Source organism: Mirounga leonina, unplaced genomic scaffold (assembly GCF_011800145.1).
Source record: "Mirounga leonina isolate KUSES-001 unplaced genomic scaffold, KU_Mleo_1.0 Mir_170, whole genome shotgun sequence".
NCBI lineage: Eukaryota > Metazoa > Chordata > Mammalia > Carnivora > Phocidae > Mirounga > Mirounga leonina.
The window spans coordinates 33,760,292-33,781,323 of NW_023270433.1; the positions used below are offsets into that span (position 1 = coordinate 33,760,292).

At 51.6% G+C, this 21,032-nt stretch overlaps 1 protein-coding gene across 3 annotated transcripts in view; it reads left to right on the forward strand.

Moving 5' to 3' along the window:
- FBXO10 (F-box protein 10) overlaps positions 1 to 8,180 on the forward strand; it is a 51,078-nt gene extending 42,898 nt beyond the window's left edge. For all 3 annotated transcript variants that reach the window (XM_035016288.1, XM_035016289.1, XM_035016287.1), the window contains 5 exons: positions 1,038 to 1,190; positions 2,178 to 2,447; positions 4,300 to 4,613; positions 5,704 to 5,885; positions 7,905 to 8,180. In XM_035016288.1, coding sequence (XP_034872179.1) covers positions 1,038 to 1,190; positions 2,178 to 2,447; positions 4,300 to 4,613; positions 5,704 to 5,885; positions 7,905 to 8,079 — 1,094 coding nt within the window. In that variant the 3' untranslated portion in view covers positions 8,080 to 8,180. The remainder of the gene's footprint in view (positions 1 to 1,037; positions 1,191 to 2,177; positions 2,448 to 4,299; positions 4,614 to 5,703; positions 5,886 to 7,904) is intronic.
- The last annotated feature ends 12,852 nt before the right edge of the window (positions 8,181 to 21,032 follow it).

Sequence of the window (21,032 nt, forward strand, 5' to 3'; positions counted from 1 at the left end):
TTGGGTTCCTGCTGTCGGGAACTGACATTTTAGGAGGGGAAAACAAGCAAAAGCACACACACACGCACATACACACGAAAGAAATGTATCTGGGTGATACGTGCTCTAGAGATTAAATAATTATATATTAACTTTACTTACATAAATATATATGTACTTGATATATATAAATATAAAATATATAAACTGTACATAATATAATTTATTATATTAAAATAAGGTTATAGAGGGACTGTGTGGGTATTTAAGATTGTGTGGTCAGGGCAGGCCTTTCTGAGAAGGTGACATGTAAGCCAGACCTGAGTGACAGGACAAAGCCTCGGAAGAGAACCAGAATTCCCTGCAGGGCTGCATGTGGAACACCATCGGCATGCCTGGGGAGCAGGGAGATCGCTCACGTGACTGGGTATGGTGAAGGGGGGCAAGGGGTGGGATGTGGTCACAGGGGCAGGAAGGGACCAGTCACACAGGGTCCCCTGGGCCACTGCACTCCAGTCCCAAGAGCCTGAGAGTCTGCCTGGCCATGGTGCCGGGGGATCAAGGTCCCAGCACAAACCCTCCTTAGGACTCTTCGTTCCATTCCCAGAGAGGGATGGATGGGGAGAGGAAGGCTGTGGTCAGTCCAGAGCTGAGGCTGACAGGGACCAGCTTGTGCCTCCCCAGGCGGGTGGGGGAAATGGCTGGATTCTGCCTCAGCCCTCCCAGAAACAGCCCCCAGGACAGGCAACCCTACCTGGCCTTGGTCCAGGGACTCTAAAGCAGTTCATTCTTAGTCATTGGTCCTGAAGGCCACTGGATACAATGGATCCTAGAGATATGAGAGAGCACAAGATAGATACAAACCTTGCCCTTGAGGAAAGCCAACAGCACTCAGGTCCCTGAAAAGTCAAACACCAGGCAAGATTTGGGATGCTGACTGCTGACAGGGTGTAGCCTGGGTGTCCTGGTCCAGAGGGTCCTTTCTCTCAGGTGTCCCAGTCCTCATGGCCAGTGTGGGTGGCCCTTGGGTCTTGACCCTCTCTTCTGCCTCTCCATAGAAAACGTCATCCGTGAAAATCAGTGGGGAGGTGTAGACATCCGCCGTGGAGGCGTCCCGGTCCTCAGGAGCAACCTTATCTGCTTTGGCTACTCAGACGGTGTGGTCGTGGGGGATGAAGGCAAAGGACTGATAGAAGGAAACACCATCTATGGTGAGGCGCGTGTTCCTGGGGGAAGGGGTCTGGGATCTAGCCCCACCAGGGAGGCAGGAAGCCCAGGTTCCATCTCTAGCTGGTGGGTCCTGAGAAAGTCACTGCCTGTCCCTGGGCCTCAAAGGCACCCTGAAGAACAGCATCAGTCTCAGGCCACAGACACACAGCCCCTCTCTGAATACAGAAGCGTTTCCTAAGTCCCCTTGTAACCCACAGGGTCAGCAAAGCAGAGAGCTTCATCCCCATTTAAAATAGCAGAAGGCGGGAGTTGTGTAAGGACAGGGCCATTCAGGCTCTGACACGTGGGCATCTAACTCTTACCCTTTCTTCTGATCCAAAGAACTAGAAATCTAATGGGAGAACTAGGGTAGCCCTAGAAAGGAAACTGTTCTCACTCCTGCTGTGACTTTGAGCAAAGCCTTACTCTCTGGACTGCATCTCTAATAATAATAATAATAATAGCAGCTAACGTGTTCTTTGTAGGTGCTTTATATGCTTTATCCCATCTTCATGACTGCCTTCTGAGGTAGATAGGGTTATTGACCCCATTTTAAAGATGAGAAAACTGAGACACAGAGAAGTTCAGTAACCCGCTCAAGGTCACATAGCTAGGAAGTAGTAGGGCTGGGACTCAGACGGAGGCCACTTCCATCTCTCTGCAGGATGGGGTTGGGCTGGATGAACTCTGAGGACCCCTTAGTGCTGTCCCTCTGGGCTTGTGTGCTTCCGACCTGGAAGTGTGACCTTCACAGTTCTCAGAGCACTTTTACACCCTATGGAATGATCCTGGTTGTGAGACTGACCTGACTGGTATCCCTCTTGTATGGAGGAGAAGCCTCCAGCCATAAAGGACTTGTCCGAGGCCGTTAGCACACCAGGGCCTCTGTCTCCCAGGCCAGTTCCATCTTTGCTTCCCCTCCTGGGGAGACACTGGGTGCTGCCTCACCCACTGCTCAGCGTCCATGACAGCTCCTTTCCCTGTCCCAGCTAATAAGGGCTGTGGTGTGTGGATGATGTCGTCCAGCCTGCCTCACGTCACCAGCAACCATGTCAGCTACAATGGCCTGTACGGAGTGGCAGTGTTTAGCCAGAAGGACGGTTCTGGGGAGTTCCCTGGAGGTCATGGGGCCCAGGAGAACTTCAGCGAGGACGGAGATGCCATCCTTTGGGAGACCGAACTGGAAAAGGACGACGACCCATTGCGTCGGCCCGTCACCATAGCTCTTGTTGAGTCTAACAGTATTAATCACAATGGAGGTGAGTGTCTCCCTGCCCCAGAGCCTTCCGTGCTCACACTGCCTGCCTTGGGAGGCACGCTTCTCACTTTGTTGGCCACACACCCGATACCCCAGACCTCTGGACATCATCTTCCCTGAACTTAAATCCGTTCTGTCCTGCCCCTCAGCCCCGCCTAGCTCATGCTGTTTCTCTTGCCTGAAACTCCCTTTCCCCATCCACACATCCCAAACAACTTGAAGTTCAGAGCCCACTGTGACTGTGCCCTCCGTCCTTACCTTCTCACCCCACTGGCACTTACAGGGCCTGGGACGGGATCTGTTTCTCTGGCTGTTTCATCAACTCTGATAGGCTATGAACGTGAGGCAAGGAGCCGAACCCCACTCCTGTCGGCACCCCTGCCCCACCAAATCCCACACCTGTCATACACATTTTTTTTTATTATTATTATTCATTTGATAGAGCATGAGGAGGGGGAGGTGCAGAGCGAGAAGCAAGCTCTCTGCTGAGCAGGGAGCCGGATGTGGGACTCGATCCCAGGACCCTGGGATCACAACCTGAGCCGAAGGCAGGGGCCTAACCATCTGAGCCGCCCAGGCACCCCCGGCATACACATTCCTAATCCATTCTGAGACACATTGTCCACATTTTAACATCTAAGGACACGCATTTGCAGTTGATGGCATGTCATGGTTTAATTGGCAATTTTTCTTTCTTATACAAAGAATAAGTGTGTTTTAAATCCACAAGTTATCTTAAACTGGATAAAAACTGATAGACATTCCAGTGTTTATTGAATTGAGGGAAAAAAAGAAACGTACAGAGTTGATCTAACTGCAGGGCTCCCAAACCTGGCTGATCATCAGGACCACTGTGGCGGGCTGATGGAGGCAGTCTTGTTAAAAGGAGGCTTCTGGGCACTGGCGAGCTCTTGCCCTGGGAATAGCAGAGGGCAGGGAGAGTGGGAGCTGACAGAAAATGAGTTCTGTCCCCTCCCAGTTCAGGGCTTTCTCCATGTGGCCCTGCTGTCTGGAGGACAGGCAAAGCCCCATAAATTCACAGAGGCCAGGAGAAGCAGCAGGTAGGTGGCACCAAGAGGTTGGAACTTGCAGGCTCATGGCTCCCATGTGACCCCATGTTGTCCTCCACACCGCCTCCTCCCAGCGCTGCCGAGGTCTCTTGCTCTTGGGGTGGGTGGAGGACACCACTGGGGAGTCCTCTCCTCTTCATCCCCAGGCCCCCCTGCCCCCCCTGCCCCCGTCTCTTCCTGGCCAAGTCATGGGGCTCTAAGCCTGCTAAGTTTTACGCTTTTTTTCTAAAAGCATATAGTGTCTCTAAGCAGATACAACCCCAAACACCATTCTCTTTCCAAAATTTCTAACACATTTTAGATCTTTAGCTTATAAATTTTTCTATTCAAAAATTACAGAATTTCCCTTGTGAAGAAAATATCCCAAAACAATAGAGAGGTAGATTCCAGCTCGGTACGGGAAGATAACTGGAGCAGCCGTCCAGCTGGTAGCTCTGTGTGGAGGTGGAATGGCAGCCGTGACAGGTGGTGAGCGCCCCGTCACAGGAGGCGCACACAGCAGTGGGCTGGCAACACGGGAGGAGAGCCTGGGTCTCAGGAGCCACTGAGCCCGAGGAGTCTCGCATCACCTTTCCCTGTTTACCGAGCACTTAAGTTCAGAAGGAACAGAGTTTCCTTGATATTCCTGGTTTGTCATCCATCTTGAAAGATGTAACTCCCAGGGGCCGGTTCTGAGTGCGGCTGCCTCTTCCCCACCTCTCTGCCGGGTGCACAATTCCATGGAGGTTTTTTCCTGACTGTGTTGTCAGGGCTGACCCTGCTCCCCAACCTCTCCACCCCTAGCCTCAGGCCTCTACGTCCAGAGCAGTGAGGCGCTGCACGTCCTCACCAATGTGATCCACGCTAATGGGGACAGAGGGATCACCGTGGCCCAGAGCAGCCAGCTCACCCGCGTGGTCAACAACAGTATCTCCTGCAACCGCCAGAGTGGGGTCAAGGTCGAGGCCCAGTGCAAGGTGGAGCTCCGGGGCAATGGTATCTATGACAACAGAGGCCATGGCATCATCACCAAGGGCGACAGCACCGTCGTCATCGAAAATGACATCATTGGCAACCGGGGCAGCGGGCTGCAGCTCTTGCCCAGGTCCGACACGAAGGTATGTACGTGTGTGTGACGCGTGGTGCCAGCACCGGGCTCAGCCCTGGGACAGCCCTCGTACTCTCACCACTGAGAAGCCCGAAGCACTCAGCACCACAAGGGACAGCATTCCTCCTGCCCAAACCGAGCCGGGGAGACGCAGGTGGGGCTTCCCATGGGAGGGGCAATGAACTGAGCCCTGAAGGAGGGGCAGGAGTTACCAGCAGAGAGCCAGGGTGGGGGTGGCTCTGGGGGTAGCTTTCTGGTCTCCAGGTCAAGCTCAGGGCTCTTTCAGCCCTCCCGCTAACAGAACAGTCTCCCACAGGACCTAGTATGCAGTAGGTGCTTAATGAGGAGGGCCTGTGTGCACACTATTCCCTGTATACCCAGCATACCCTTCTCCCCTTTCTGCGCCTCTTCAGGAAGCCTCCCCCGGCCCCCCAGGCTGTCTGAGATACCCTTTTCTGGACATCGGGGTGCTTATGCCCACCCCTACCTCACAGAGCACTTCCCACAGTGCTTTGCATCTGCTCCTCTGCCTCTCTGTCTCCCCCAGAAGTGAGCTCTCCGCTCCCTTTTGCTGCAAAGCACTGCGCTTGGGTGCTAGGGTTTCAGCGTCGGACCCAGTCCCTGCACTTGTGAAATTACCATCCCAAAGCCTTTCCCTGGTTCTCCAGCTTCATGAGTAGTGTGACTTAGGCAAGCAGTAAAGAATTCTTTAGCTCTACATCTGAATACTGTGGAAGCAGAGGAAGGGGGGCGGGGGGGACACGCTGTTGCCTCAGTCAAGCTGCCAATGGTCCTTGCTTCTGGTGCAACCTCCTCTCGCTGTCAGGCCTTTGCATGTTGTTCCTTCTTCCTGGAACAGCCGTCCCCTGCTCTGCATCTGGTAAGCTCCTACAGCTTACCCATCATCCCCTTTGGGAAGCCTTCCCTGGTTCTCCCCACCTGATCTCGAACACCCTTCCCTGAGCTCCCAGGGTGCAATGCTGCCCTACTGAGCACGCTCTTACCCCTCCATTTTATAACAGCTATGTCCCTTACCTGCCCCCCCCCCCCACCAGTCTGGGAGTCCCCAAGGTACGACAAGCTCTGACGGTCTCTCCCAGGTAATAAAGAACCGGATCCATTCATTCCGGGCCTACGGCATTGCAGTGCGGGGCCGCGCCAAGGCCCTGGTGCAGGAGAACATCATCTTCCAGGGCAAGACCAGCAAGACCATTTTTCAGCAGATCTCCAACAACCGAGAATGTGTCCTGCAAAACAATAAGTTCCTGGTGTTCAAGAAAAAGTAAGTGTCTGCAGTCTGCCTACACCAATCTCCCAGAACCACAGTGAGGTCACCGGAGAAGCCAGGCCCAGTGACCGTGGCTGCCCTTGTTCCCCCCGGTGCCGCCAGCTCTCGGCCCTGGTCAGGTCATTCAGGCCAGTGCTGAGGCCCTGCGCCCGCCCCCCTGGGAGGGAACAGGCTTTAAGAGTCCAGGGTGTGTGACTGCAGATCTCAGCTCTGCCAGTCACTGGCTGTGGAACCTCGGGCAGGTTACTCACCACCTGGAGCCTTAATAAAACCCAGTTACCGAGGTCTGCATTGTAGCACCAATTTGGGATAAAACCAGGTCACGTGACCTAGCAGACTGGTATTCCCAAAGTGTTAACTGCTGGTGCTGCGGCTGTCACTTGCTCTTAATGCCTCTGCCTACCACAGTGGCTTCACACACTTCTGCCCCAAACCTTCCTGTCCTTCCCTGTCCCCCATTTCGGTGACCTCACCATCCCTCCACTCTGTTGTGGCAGCAAAACCTCTGCGACCAACTTCCCCCGAACATCACAGTTCAGTCAGTTACTAGGCCTTCTCGATTCTGACCCCTTCTCTTCCCAGCCGCCATCACCCCTGTTCACGTCTCAGCACCCCTCACCCCGACCTGTGGCCCCACTGCCAGGATGCTGGTGCACTGGTCTGTGGATGGACTCCGTTCTGCTTGCTTGGTGCTCTGCTCACTGGTTAGGAAGGTGATGATCATACTGTCATTGCTGTTGGCATTACTCACTCCTGCACCGCAAACAGCTCTGTCCTATGGCGGCAGCCTCCTACCTTGTGTCCCTGCCCCACCCCTGCAGGCTGTCCTAATGCATCCTGCCAGATTAATCTGAATCAGCTCTGGTCCTTCACGTCCATGGTCAGAAACCTCTGATGGAGCCCCTGTTTCTCTTTTCCTTTTTTAATTGAGAAAACCTCATATATGCATGTTTTGTATATTCATAACTTACAAAGCTTAAAAAAATAGAAATTACAATCTTTCCTACCTACATCTTGGCAATCATGTTGTGGACTCCCTGGGGTCTGCTTCCTCCTGCCCCCCTGGAGACCTCAGAATACAGGAATCGCAGACCCATCAGCCTGGCATTATCCACCGTGCACTGCTGGGTCCTAATTTTCCTTTCCAGGCTCACTCTCTGCTGCCAAATTCAAATGCTGGCAATTCTTTGAACATACCTCCAGGCTTCTCACTCACCTTACAGTAGCCAGCTTCTAACTATCCACACCTTTACAGTCCTACTCATTGTAACATAATCATCCTAAAAAGACACAGAAGACATTGTCACTGGCTTAAGCAATTTAGGATTTGGTGTTAAGAGGTGGTTCCTTGTAACTCAAATGACAGAAAGCGCTGAACGAACCTTTCCCTGACCCTTCATAGTCTCCATAAGAACTCGAGGGACTGGAAACTCACCAGCTTCTGTCCCCTACAGATTTGCAGTTTCCGGAATGTCATATAAAAAAAGAAATTGTACAGTATGTAGTCTTCCCAGTCTGGCTTCTCTCACTTAGCCTAGTATACCTGAGATTTGCCCATGGTGTCACATGCCATTCATTCTTTTTGTTGCGGAGTAGTGTTCCCTTATATGGATGTACCACACTGTTTATCCGTTCATCAGCTGAAGGGGTAAGTAGTTTCTAGTTTGGGGTGGTTATGAATAAAGCTTCTATACACATGGATGTCATACACCTGGGAGGGGAGGGGATGAAAGAGAAGAAAAAGTCACTGATGTTCTCCAGATCCTTATAGAGATGGGGAAGTTGAGGCTTCTAGAGGGAACTGGTCCAAGGTTACATGCAGAATTGCAAGTGTAGCTGAACTAGAATACAGGACTTTTGTCCCTTATGTGTCCCACCTCCTTGAGCTTTCATGGACTTGGGAGGCAAAAACCTACACCTGGATCCAGTGATCCTGAACCAAAGGAAATTGTGCGGGGCATTCAGCAAAAGCTCCAGACTCTCAGTTCATGGACCGTCATTTTGCACCCCCAGATCTGATACGTGGCGCCTGGTGAACCCACCGGCACGGCCTCACCTTGAAAGCTGTCTCCGAGGCCCCTCTGCAGCCCACAGTGGGCAGAAGGTGACAGCCATGGCAACGAGGATCACAGCCCGCGTGGAGGGTGGTTACCACAGCAACCGCAGCGTCTTCTGCACCATTCTGTAAGGATGGGAGCCGCGGGGTGGGGTGGCTGGAGGGCTGTCCAGACTCCGGGAGCAGCAACCCCATACCCTGCACTCAGGCTCGTGGGTGTTCAGGTGAGCCAGGAGGTAAAGGCAATGTCAGGATGGAAGAAGCGGCATCTGAGGGGCTCTAGGCCCCTCTCGGTCCTCCTACTCACCGTACCCCAGAGAAAACAGGCTTCCACGCTTCCTGGGAACTGAGAAAAAAAAAAAAGATTGGTGGGCTTCCTGTCACTCAAGCTCTTATAGAGGTTATGGAGTTGGGGAAAATTGATACTAAAACTTCAGTCAGGTCTTTCTGTGTGAATGACAGGGAAGTGGTGTTTTACACACACCAAACCCGGACTCTAGTCAGAGAAGAGCAGACTGACTCCTGAGGGAGGAGGTGATTCTAGTGAGGTAGAAAGAGCCCCAGAATTTTCCCCTTTCTTGGGCCTCTCTCGATCCCTGCAGGGATGCGGCCACACCCTCCCGGCTGTCTACAGAGGCTGGAGGAGTTGAGTTTGGTTCCCTTCAACTTGAACGTGGACTGTGAGGGGAACAGAGAGCCTCTCTGGACAGGCTGCCTCAGGGATGACAAGGGACATGCTGAAAACACAGGCCTCCTTTGAGCAGCCTGGTGCCAGGTTGGGCAAGGCAAGGATGCACGAGACTCCACTCCGCCCTCAGGGAGTTCCCAAACTCAGGAGGATGCAGGCTCGGGGCCTGCCGCGCAAGGGTTCGGGTCCTGCGCACACCCCCACCAGCTGCCCCTCCTGGGCACCAGACTGGTGGAGATGGAGGTGCCCAGGTCCCCTCGTCTGTATCCGTGTTCTCTCATGGATAACTGCCTGCCTTTACTGACCCGACCACGGTTCCCCACTCTGTGCCTTGGCCCACGCTCTGACCTCCTCCTGGCATGCCCTTCTCGCCATCTGCACATGTCACGTCCCACCTAGTCTTTGAGGTTTAGCTGAGACACTGCCTTCTCCACAGAGCTCCCGTCCCTGCAGTGACCATGCTCTTCCCCCTCTGAGGCTCTGCTGCCCTTTCTCTGCCCCCTCTCAGGTACTGAGCACTTTCTGCCTTGCTTTGGAGTTTTCTAGGTCCATTCCTGTCCCACTCACCTGCCTGTGAGCTCCCGGACGGTAGGACCAGCTCTCCCAGTCTGTCCCCAGTTCCTAGTCCAGGGTTGGGATAGGGTCAGTAGCCTGAGTGAGGGGAGGAAGGCCTCCCAAAGGGCTTTACTGTACCGTACTGTGAATGTGTCAAGGTTCCAGAGCCAGGTGGGCACAGATCCCACCTGCTTGAGGACGGGGCTGAATGCAGGACTGGCTCAGCCGGAACACTCCCCCCCCACTCGGCTTTTCATGCGGGGCCTTCACCAGCCTGTTGGGGGCGCTGTTGTGCACCTTACCAGTGGCTTCCCAGGCTGGTTCTGCCAGGCCCTAGGTGCTGCTCTCCTGGGCTGGGTGGAGGGGGTGGCTGGAGGGAGCCAGGAGCACTGGCTTCTCCCCAGGACTGTGGGCACATGAGCACTGGCCCCTCCCGTCCCCAGCACTGTCTTTTGCACTTCTCTGGTGGCCCCAGTGGGCGTCGCTGTACAAAATGCTGCCTTTGTTATTTTGTAGTGACTCTTCTGTGAACCAAATGCTCATGAAAATCTCTGCAACCAAAATAAAGTTCTATCTTTTAAAAGAAGCCCTCTTGGAGGACTTTCTTGGCCTGGGTACATGCCAGAGCTCCCGGGCGGCCGGGTGCAGGCGCCTGCTCAGCCTTCCCGAGGCTGAAGGAGACAGAGGCCCAGACTGGCGTGTCCATTCAGCTCGTTCCCATGCTTCTGGGTCCCAGGGTCTGGATGGCTGCGTGCAGCCGCCCCACCGCGGTGGGCTGTGTGGGGATGAGCAGTAACAGTACCTGGAGGAGAGGACTTCACAGTGTGCAGAACGTTCTGAGATCATGAACTCGTTTTTCCTGTATCTGCATGCCACCTGAGGAGAAAGGTAGTACTTAGTACTTTTCTTCAAATCCTCTTTTTAAATTAATTATTTTTAGAAGAGTTTTAGATTTACAGAACAAGTGAGCAGAGTGCCTGTGCTTCCCGGCTATACCAGTCTGCGTGTGGTGCATCTGTCAGAATCAACCGATATGAACTCATTATTACCTGAAGTTAAAGAACTGTTCCCCAATGTCCTTTTCCCTTCTAGAATCGTAGCCGAGACATTTAATTTTGCAGAACTAAAAAATGTTTACGTCACTATTAAATACAAAGTTAGTGTTTTCTAATACACATCTAAAACTATTAAAATGAAAATATAATACCACAAGCAAATAAACCTTTGTGGAAAGCAGACATTTGGGGAAAATATGTTACTGCAGTTTATCCTAACCAGCAAAACCTTGTGTATTTTGATACACTGACATGGTCTTATGTTCCGTCAGCAGTATGCCAAATACTGACTTGGTGGGGTCACTGCCCTGTTTTTTTACAGAAGGAATTGAGGCTCTGAATAGTGATGCTTGTTAAGGCCCAGCAGATGAAAGTTCACTGTTCAGAGCCTGTAGGCAGGAGAGGGGTGGATAAGGCTGTTAGCTAAAGCTTTGGCAGCAAAAAAAGGAACAGCAGAGACACACACGGTGCCCGTCTCCTGCCAAGTCACTTGGCGGTGGGACACCCATCCTTGCTCTGGGGGGGGGGGGGGGGGGCGGAGCCTGCCCTGCAGCAGCCTGCATGAGTGGGCAGGGCTAGCCGTCCCACACAGCAGGCCAGACCTGCCCGCCTGCCTGAGAGAACCTGTTCTGATTTTTGTTTTTCCCCTCAAGGGAGCCAAAATCTATCTCTCTGGCTAAATCCTACCCATACTTCAGGATCTTCATTATCACTTCATAGAACATCTTTCCTGATTCCCTCAAATCTCAGTAGTCCCCTCCGTGTTACCCCATGATGGCACTGAACCCTTCATATTGCAAAAATCTGTTGATTTGTCTGATCCCCTACCCCATGCCCTGTGAAATCCGGCCCTATTGATCCTCTATGCCCAACCAGACCAAGATCACTAAGTGTTGGATGCATGGGTAGATGGATGAAGAAACAAACCCACCCCCACTCCTAGCATCCCTGCCTTCTGGAGCCCCTGAAGGACACATCTTTTCTGTGACAACCCTCCAGAGATTTGCAGACAGCAGCCGTTTGCCTGTGGGGGCCGTCCTGCTCCTGGCCTCCTCTCGTACGTTCCACTTTGCAGACCATCTCACCCCCCTGGTCATTGCTCGGGACCCACTCCAGTGGTTTGTGTCAGGGGGAGCCCAAAGGCACAGTGGAGGGGTCCTGTCCCGTATCTTAGGAAGGATCTCCCAGCTCTCTGGGTAGCAATTATACATCTTGGGTCCCTTGCTTTTCAAACTGCGGTAGCTAAGGGTTCCCCTCTACTGGGTTGTCACAAGGCGAAGGCTTAACCCTGGTACAGCGTGCAACAGGTCTCAGCGGCCCCCCCACCCAAACAGCTTAAACTGTGGCCTCCCTGGCCTTTCCTGCTGGCCAGTCAGGCCCCAAACATTGATGCCTACTGATGCAAGTGTACAAGCACAACAAAGACCAACACAGCTTCATCCGGGTCTCCAAATTCTGTTGAGGCCACTGCCCGGGTATCCTGAGGAGGTCCTGAGTACAGGGAATGGTGGATATGGATGGTGTGGCCAGACCAGACACAAGCCAGCATTGTGTCTTAGAACAGCATATGATCCTACCTGATCCTCAGCAGCCTGGGGCCCATTCCTTCCAACAACACAAAGAAAGCCTCCTCTCTAAATGGCTCCTCATGGTAGGCTCCCATGGGACCTGATGGGCTTGTTCCAGCCCTAAGCAGTTTCTCCCAACTTGAACATGCTCATTCCATTAGCTCTTTCTCCCTTGTCCAGAATTTTGCATGGTGCAGTTATGGCCATGGGGCTCCAGAACCAATCTACCATGATTAGCATCCTTTTTAAGTGAAGTCGACCCTAGCATGGCCCTCCTGGTGCAGTCTGAGCAACTCACAACACAGCTGTCAACATCTGCTTGGAACATAGTTCTTGCCTGAGCATAGCTAAAGATCCTGTCTAATTGTCAGGATGGTGTTTCACTCCTGGTTTTGGCCCATCGTTTATGTCATCTATTTGGGCTCCTTGGATAAAAGGCTGATTCTAGGGCTACAGCAGGGAAAGTACAAGATGGCTGGAACATCTTGGGACAGAAAGGAAGCACCCTTAAAATGACGGGGATACAGGAGCTAGTGAAGGAACTAAGATTGGCCAAATGTGGTACAATCTGAACATCAAAATAAATAATAGTACCAATGTTCATAGAATAAAATGAGAATCTGCAAGTCTATCCTATCACTAAATGAATGAAAACTATATTAACAGGAGAGAAAAGAGGGCTTCCTCTGCATAAGAAATGATAGGGTTAGAAAATCATTTTGCAGCCATCTTGGTAATTGATTCACCAAGAATCCTCAATGAGGCTAAAACTCAGGTGACTTCATGAGGGAGCGAACACAACCTAACCAAGTAGTAAAAGTTAACATCACAAGTATAGGACAAACATCACATGCCTCCACCGTGATGCTCTTGGAACACAGCATCATGTCTGATTTTCCTGAATCTAAACACAAGGAAACCCCAGACAAACCCAACTTGAGGGACACCCCACACGGTAACTGACCTTACTCTTCAAAACAACAAGGTCAAGAAAGCAAAGGCCAAGGAACTGTTTCGAGAGGTTAAACAAGAGAAGTGTGATGGGCAAGATCTGAAGACGAGCTGCGGGTTAGGCGCTTCTATGGTATCATTGTTCTGTTTCCTGCTATTGATGAAGGTGCCATGGTCATGGAAGAGAAAGTCCTTGTTCTTAAGACACACACACTGCAGTTCTGACAGGGAAAAGGGTAGGATGCTACTCTCAAATTTTCTCAAATGGCTCAAAAATAAATACATAAATGTATAAAGCAAATAATAAATGGGACAACATATCAATAGTGGGAAAATCTGGGTAAAAGATATACAGGTTTTTGTACCATTCTTGCAACTGTTTTCTAATTAGGACATTATGTAAAAATAAAAGTTTTTAAAAGGGGACACTTTGAAGAATTTTATCTAATTAGCTTTTTCCAGGTCGGGGTCCCCTGTAAGCGTATTAAATATAATTTCTCTGACCTCATCACTGCTAACAGCGTCCAGTGGGTCCGGGCCACAGGCGGAGACTTCCCTCCAGGGAACAGACTCATTCTGCTAATCAACACCCAGAAGTTGAGATGATCCCACAAACTCAAAATCTTACTAAAGGTACAAGCATGTAGCCCACAGTCTCCCTTTCTTCAAAAAGGACATCAGGAGACATTACAGCAAAAAATGTTGTGGGATCAAGGTATCTTCTGTGAATGTATTAGTAAATAAGTGGTTTTTTTAGAGCTCGGAAAAAAAGCTAGTACGATTCCATTGTTCCACAAGTGTTGACTGCCTGACATCCCGGCTGTGGAAAGAAGGTGCAGTTCACGGACTAGGACTCATTCAACAGACACCAACTGCTTATATGGAAAGCACGGGGCTAGGTTCCCTCTCGTAAGACTTATTCAAGTGGATCCACAAACCTCTTGATGTACAGAAACGTGCTTTTCAGTCGTCCCCTGAGAACGCACCCCCTGCATTTGGCAAGGTACACCTGTGGTCGGCCCACACTAGGATTTATTTGCTGTCCTGGACGTTTGCCCGTCAGTCCCGCACCTCCGTGTGAGGGTCTGAAGACAGGCCGCCTCCCCACCAGCACAGAGGGGGTTCAGAGTCCTGCGCACATGCTGTGATGCGAACATCCCTGGAACTGAAGTCTCACAGTGTCACACCCATCAGAATCTAAAAGTGTTCGTGGAAACACATTCTACCCTATGAGCCCACCAGGAGCTCTCTTCCCAGAGGCAGATCAGGATACTCTCTTTTCAGATGCAGACTCACATACTGGATTTTCACAGCAGCTTAAAGGAAAACGAGGTATTTCGAGGTCCTGCTCACACCTCTGCTGGAGACGGACAAAGGAGGTATTGATGCCACTACCCAGGATCGGACACAAACGGGACACACCAGAGCACAGCCCGAAAACACGCGCGGCAGGCAGGCCCGCGGCCCAGAGCGCGAAGACATACGAGGACGACCTGTCCCAAATGAGTCCTCCCAAGCCTCATTTCCACCATGTCTTCCTTCACAGTGGGCCCAGCTGCTGAGTGGACTTCCCCCGTCGCATTTTCAGAGAGAACTGAATTTTACCTTCCCTCCTGCCCTGGTCCCGCCTCCCCAGTGCTGAGGACCACAGACCTCAGCCACTCCCACTGCCTCAAAAGCACCCTGAGATCTAACTCTGAGCGCTGGCCCCACACCTGTCTCTCCAGGTCTCGTTCCTGCTCCACACAGCGCCCCTCCAGACACTGACTTCCCTGTCGCCCCGTGGCAGGTAAGGTTGGGTGACGGTCAGCATCCACTCCCATCTCCTAGGGGGGCCTTCCTGCAACTAGAGGCTGGAGAACTGACACTGATTTCCAACCTCCCTTGCTGCTAGGGTTCTAGGTGCAAATCAGGTTCCTACATGTGTACAGTTGAGCCTCGAACAACCTGGGTTTGAGCTGCACAGGTCCACTCAGACATGGTTTTTTCAATAAATATAGTGCAGTATTGTACTTTAATATGATTTTCTTTTTTTTTTTTTAAAGATTTTATTTATTTGACAGAGAGACATAGCGAGAGAGGGAACACAAGCAGGGGGAGTGGGAGAGGGAGAAGCAGGCTTCCCGCTGAGCAGGGAGCCCGATGCGGGGCTCGATCCCAGGACCCTGGGGTCATGACCTGAGCTGAAGGCAGATGCTTTATGACTGAGCCACCCAGGCGCCCAATATGATTTTCTTGATAACATTTTTTCTCTAGCTTTAAGAATACACTATATAATACATAGAACATACAAGATATGTGTTCATCAGCTGTTTGGGCTTCGAGTCAACAGTAGGCTATGAGAAGTTTGGGAGATGTTGGATTCTTGACTACACGGGGGGTGGGCACCCCTAACTCCCTCGTTGTTCAAGGGTCAGGTGTACGGTCACGTGCAAAGATGAACCTCAAACACTTATGCTAAGTGGAAGAAGCCCCACACAGAGGGCAACATGATGTGTGATTCCATTTACATGAAATATCCAGGTAAGTCCACAGAGACAGAACACAGATGACTGGCTGCCAGGGACTCAGGGGAGGACTGAACAGGGTGTTTCTGTTTAATGGGTACATGGTTTCCTTTTGGGGAGCTGAAAAAGTTCAGGAACTAGATTGTGGTGATGGTGGCACAACATTGTGGACGTACTTCATGCCACTGAATGGTGCATTTTTAATGGTTTTTTGAAGGTAAAGTTTGTGTGTATATATTTTACCAAAAGAATATGTGAGCAACCCATGCCAAACACAGCCAAGACAGCCAAAAGATCCACCCTGAGAGGGGCCATGGACTTGACCACTGGGACTCTGGTGATAAGTCCCCTGCTGTCCCCTGCTGCCCACAGCCACAGAGGATTCAGGGTGGCCTTGAAGCAGGGAGGGCCTTTCCAGCTCGGACACCACCAGATCCCACAGTCCTTAGCGTGCCCTTGACATTCAGTATGAAGTTCCTTCTCTCCCTATAGACTTGGTTTTTGCAAATGCCCTCCTCTGGTTAAGAAAAATTCTCTTGACAACCACCTGGACGTAACTCACAAAAAGGTGGAACCTAAACTCAAAGCCCAGACTTGTCTTTTACTATCCACTGAGTCATCAAGTGTGAGGACACGCCAACTAACTTTCAGGGGTTTCTGGGCATATTTGCTAGCACAGGCCCCCAAGACGAAACCCACAGCAAGTGCCGTGCCTGGGAAATGCAGACCGAGGGCTCCTGCAGCTGCCCCAAGGAAGGCGGGATCCCAAATCCATCAGCCGACACACAGTAACCACAGTGCAGCCCAGAAACACAATGGCTTCCGGAGCTGGGCCCCACCTGCTCCACAGAGCTCCAGCCTCTGTGACCTGGGACATGAGGCTCTGTCCTGGCCAGACAGGTCTCAAGTCCTCTCTGAAAGTCCTCATCCTCCCATAGAGCTGGCACTGGCGGTGGACTGGGGGCCCCAGTCTCTGCAGGGTTCAAGTCTAGTCCCTGGGTCTTCAGACTCCAGTCTGAAGGGTCTTCACCATCTCCAGTCAAGGGATGGGGTCCCAAATCAATGCCTTTCCTTCAACTCATCCAGCACCTCTTGCGGCTGAGCCTCGTGCTGGCCGTGGTCAAGGAGACAGGTTCATCAGACAGTCCCCAGGGTGACAGAGCCCAGGGGACCCCTAGATAAATAACTCCTGGCCAGGACAAGGCAGGGTGTGGAGCCCATGAGACAGGGACATCTAAAATGCTCTGGGGCGCCCACGAGCTGGCTCCTGCCAGCCAGCGGGACGGCGTGTGTCCTGCACGTCACCACCTGGGGCTTGGGAATGGCTGACGGCTGTCAAACATCCAAGAGCGTCAGGTGCCACCTGCCAATCGGGACCCCGTGTGAGGGTTCAAACCAACAGGCCACTCTGGCTGGCGTCATTAAGCCCTGATTAAGCATTCTGCCCAGAATCCTCTTCTCCCTCCTGTACAATTACCCACTTTCAAGCAAACCACGCAGGGAGTCGCATCAGCTGCTGGGGGAGGGCAGCTGTTGGCAGCGGGGCTGATGACGGTCAGTGAATGCCACCTGGGCTCAGAGGTAGGTCACTGCAACCACGGGGCCCAAAGCCAGAGATGCAGCCCTAAGGAAGCCTTCTGCCTTCGGTCCCTGACCTCACAGGGAAGTGCCCGGTTGGGGAAACCCCTCTCAAAGGACAAAAACTGCCCTGGCTGGAATTCTACCTAAGAAAGGAGGAAAAGTCTCGGCCACAGGCACTCGGTGAGGCACCATCTCGAAGGACGAGAAACTAGACAACTGACTACAGAGAATGGGCGAGTTACATCTCATCCTCTGAGGTGAATCCTCAAAAAAAGCCAAGAAACTGTAGAACATTCCAGGAACGGCAGTTGATTTAATGTAAGGTGTAAACCATAGGCGATAAAGCCGTATCTAGGCTCTGGGCACAAGACTAAAGTGACGCTGGGCAGAGACAGGCAGGAGACGCAAAACAACTTTGATCTGCTGGATGCTGGGTATGGGCAGTAAACCGGACTCGTCTTCTAAAAAGATCCGATTACTGTTAGTGCACAATGACAACCGTCTTAGGATCAGAGCGATTGTCGCTGAGAATCAAAGCCCCGAGGACTGAACACAGGCCCCCAGGGGAAGGGCCCCGGGGGAGCCCGCGCCCACCAGCAGCCCTGCCCCTTCCCCCTCCACTCCCGCCTGCAGACCTGGAAGGGGTGGAAGGTCTGCACCGGACTCCACGCTCCGTCTGGCAGAGCGCTCAGGGGTCTGGCCGGTTCTCCTGGGACAGCCCCGAACCAGCCCACCTCGGGGCGCACCTGCCACATCGACATCAGGAGCACCATGAACACCCCACTCCCCGGGCCCGGAACTGGGGCGTTGTTGGTCTGAGAGCCTGTGTACCCGCCTCGGAACCCAACCACTCTCCAGCCCCTGCTGCTGGGACCCCCACACATCTCCCGCGTTTCCACCTCTTCCGCCTCCGCTGCCATCACACACGTCCAGGCTCTTACGTGGGTCACGCAGCACCCGCCCTCCCTGCTTCAGTCTTTGTCTCCTGCCAAGCCATCTCCACACCACAATCTCTTTTTCTTTTTTGTAAGATTTTCTTCTTTATTTGAGAGAGAGCGAGCACACGAACGGGGGGAGTGGCGGTGGGGGGGGAGAGAGAGAGAGAGAGAATCCTCAGGCAGACTCCTCACTGAGCGGGGAGCCAGATACGGGGCTCGATCCCAGGACCCTCAGCTCCCGACCTGAGCCGAAACCAAGAGCCGGCTGCTTAACCAACTGAGCCACCCAGGTGCCCCACAGCAGTTTTTCTAGGCTGCAAATCTGACCCTGCATCAAACCCTATGATGTCACCCCATAACTTTTAGGAGAATTGATTAGGGTCCGCAGTGCAAACTCTGGAGCCAGTCCTCCTGGGTTCATATCACCACTCTGTCACTTACTAGATCTAGGACTATCAGGTTCCTTAACCCCTTGCTGCCTCAGTTTCCCCAGTGGAAAAATGTGGACAACAACAGTACCTGCCTCACAAGCTTGTTGTGAGGACTGCGTTAACGCATGGAAACTACTTAGAACAGTGCTTGTTGAGAAGGATTCTGTAAATGGTAACTATTATTTTCTTTTTTCTTTTAATGATTTTTTTTTTTAAGATTTGACTTATTTATTTGACAGAGAGACACAGCGAGAGAGGGAACACAAGCCGGGAGAGTGGGAGAGGAAGAGGCAGGCTTCCCGCTGAGCAGGGAGCCCGATGCAGGGCTCGATCCCAGGACCCTGGGATCATGACCTGAGCCGAAGGCAGACGCCTAACAACTGAGACACCCAGGCGTCCAGGTAGCTATTTTCACAGATGTGTGCTTCTTATTGACCTTCAAGGCCCTCCACCCCACCCACCCCCGTTCAGGCCCCACTCAGCTCTCCAGCCTCTTTGCTGTCCTCCATCCACCTGCGCTCCACCTCCCAGGGAGTTCCAGCCCCACGGACCTTCTTCCCTTTTGCTCATGCCAGTCATTGCCAGTACGCTCTTCCCTCTGTGGCTTGTCCACTTGTCCATCGTTTCCCTCTCTCAAAACTATATTCGACTATTTGTGTATATCCCCTGCTGGAGCAGAAGATTCTTGCGAGCAGGGCCTCGGGGGTCTGAGCCACCATGATTCTTCAGTATTTAATAAATACTGGAGGGATGACTGAAACGAACGGTGCTAGCCAGCCAAAGCCCAGGCCCCAGAAATACAGCCCTTCTGAAAATAATCAACAGCAACAGAGTCTTCTCTATATGACAAATACTAGAAGTCCCGGCACATCTGTAACTTCAGGACATCCCAGTTTGCTACATCTGTTCCCAGGGGAGCCACCACTGCAAGAAGGCAGATCCTTGTGAAATGAGCGAGGTTCAGGTGCCTTAACAAAGTCAGTCCAGTGAGAGGGAGAATGGCTTTGGAGGCAGAGGAGGAAGAAGCAAGAAGGAGCTACATTTCAGGTGCTTGCTGTTCAGATTTTATGTGAGCTGACATTACCAGGTCATTACTGGGTAAAATGAATACACATTCCTTTTGTTTAAAAGAAAATGTTAGAAAAGAAAAGGAAGGCAGAAGTTCTGGAAGTTTCCTATGAAGCCCTTCTGTTAAGCAATTTCTATTTTCTTGCAGTTTCCTCATTACAAAATTAGAACTGTGTTTCCCTGGAAAAGCTTATTTCAATATCCAATGACCACCGTAAGAAAAGCAATTACCTCCTAATTAAACATTAAGATGATGGTTCAATGTATCAACATACTGCTGCAAAACAGTTACAAAATAAAAACAGATCCTCCCCATTTCCCCTTGGCCCACTTCAGCCTACCTCATACTCTGATGGCAGATTAGTTTTACTAAAAGCACAGCTCTGCTCATGCCTTGCCCTCATTCAAAACCCTTCAATGGCTCCCCATTGCCTTTCAGGATAAAGAACAAACTCCTAAGTGGGTGTTTGAAGATCCTTCTCCTTTTGGCACTGACCTACTTGAATAGCTTCATTTCCTTCTAATCACCTTCAAATAACCCCTGGTCCCAACAAAATGCACTGAGAGCCACTGCCATGCCTTTATCTTCTTCCCACCTCTGCCCAGAGTGTTCTTTACCCACCCCCAAACTCCTCATGTCAAACCTCTGCCTCCTTGTGAGACTCACTCCAACGCTACCTCCTCCACGAAGTCTTCCATGATGTCCTCTTCCACAACACCTGCCCACCATCTCCAGGCTTCCACAACCTTTTACTAGAGATGATTCTCATTATTTATCCCCAGCTGGCTTGCCTTACAGTTATTTTTTTTTTAAGATTTTATTTATTTATTTGACAGAGAAACAGTGAGAGAGAGAGCACAAGCCGGGGAGTGGGAGAGGGAGAAGCAGGCTTCCTGCTGAGCAGGGAGCCCGATGTGGGGCTCGATCCCGGGACCCTGAAATCATGACCTGAGCTGAAGGCAGACGCTTAACAACTAAGCCACCCAGGCGCCCCAAAGTTATTTCTGAACATATTCTCTACCTCCTAATAAACTATAAACCCAAATACATTTTCCCCTCACACTGAACATATGTCATGCAAACACAAGGTACTAAAAATTCTGAATGACTAAAGCAACAAATGGCAGAAACAGCACAATATGGTCAGCAGCAGCCGAATTTATCACGGCGCTTAGAGAGGGAGCAAGTCTGGAAACGTACGAACTCTAGCCAGAGGCTGGGACATTTGGTCTACAAACCCGTTTCTCCTGAAATCCCCTATTTGCTATCATTATCTACCCATATCTTTCACTCCTGCGGGATGTGTGTGTGTGTGCACATGGGTTGTGCAGAAGGAAGGAAGCAGAGTGAAGGGGGATGATCACCAAAAACTGGCGTCGGCGGCAACAGGGAAGCTCCTTCAGTGAAGACAGCTCAAAACCACAAGAGCCAATCAGGTCACTGCACTAACATCAAACACAGGGAGGGTGTGATTGAAGTCCTGCCAGGCGGTGGTTCTGACTTTACCGAGGAGCTGCGGAGCTTGGTACAACACAGGGGGGGCCTGTGCCCAGAGTTCGTGTGTCTGTAGGTTGGGGTGGGGCTCAGATTTTGCATTTCTAACAAGCTCCAGGTAACGCTGATAGGGACCACACTTTAAGGATCCTCCTTGTAGACGGGCAATGAATCAAGGGGTTCAAGGTAGGAGGATCAGCTGTGGTCTACAACGCAGGCATTCCTTTTTCTTTTTTTTTTAAGATTTT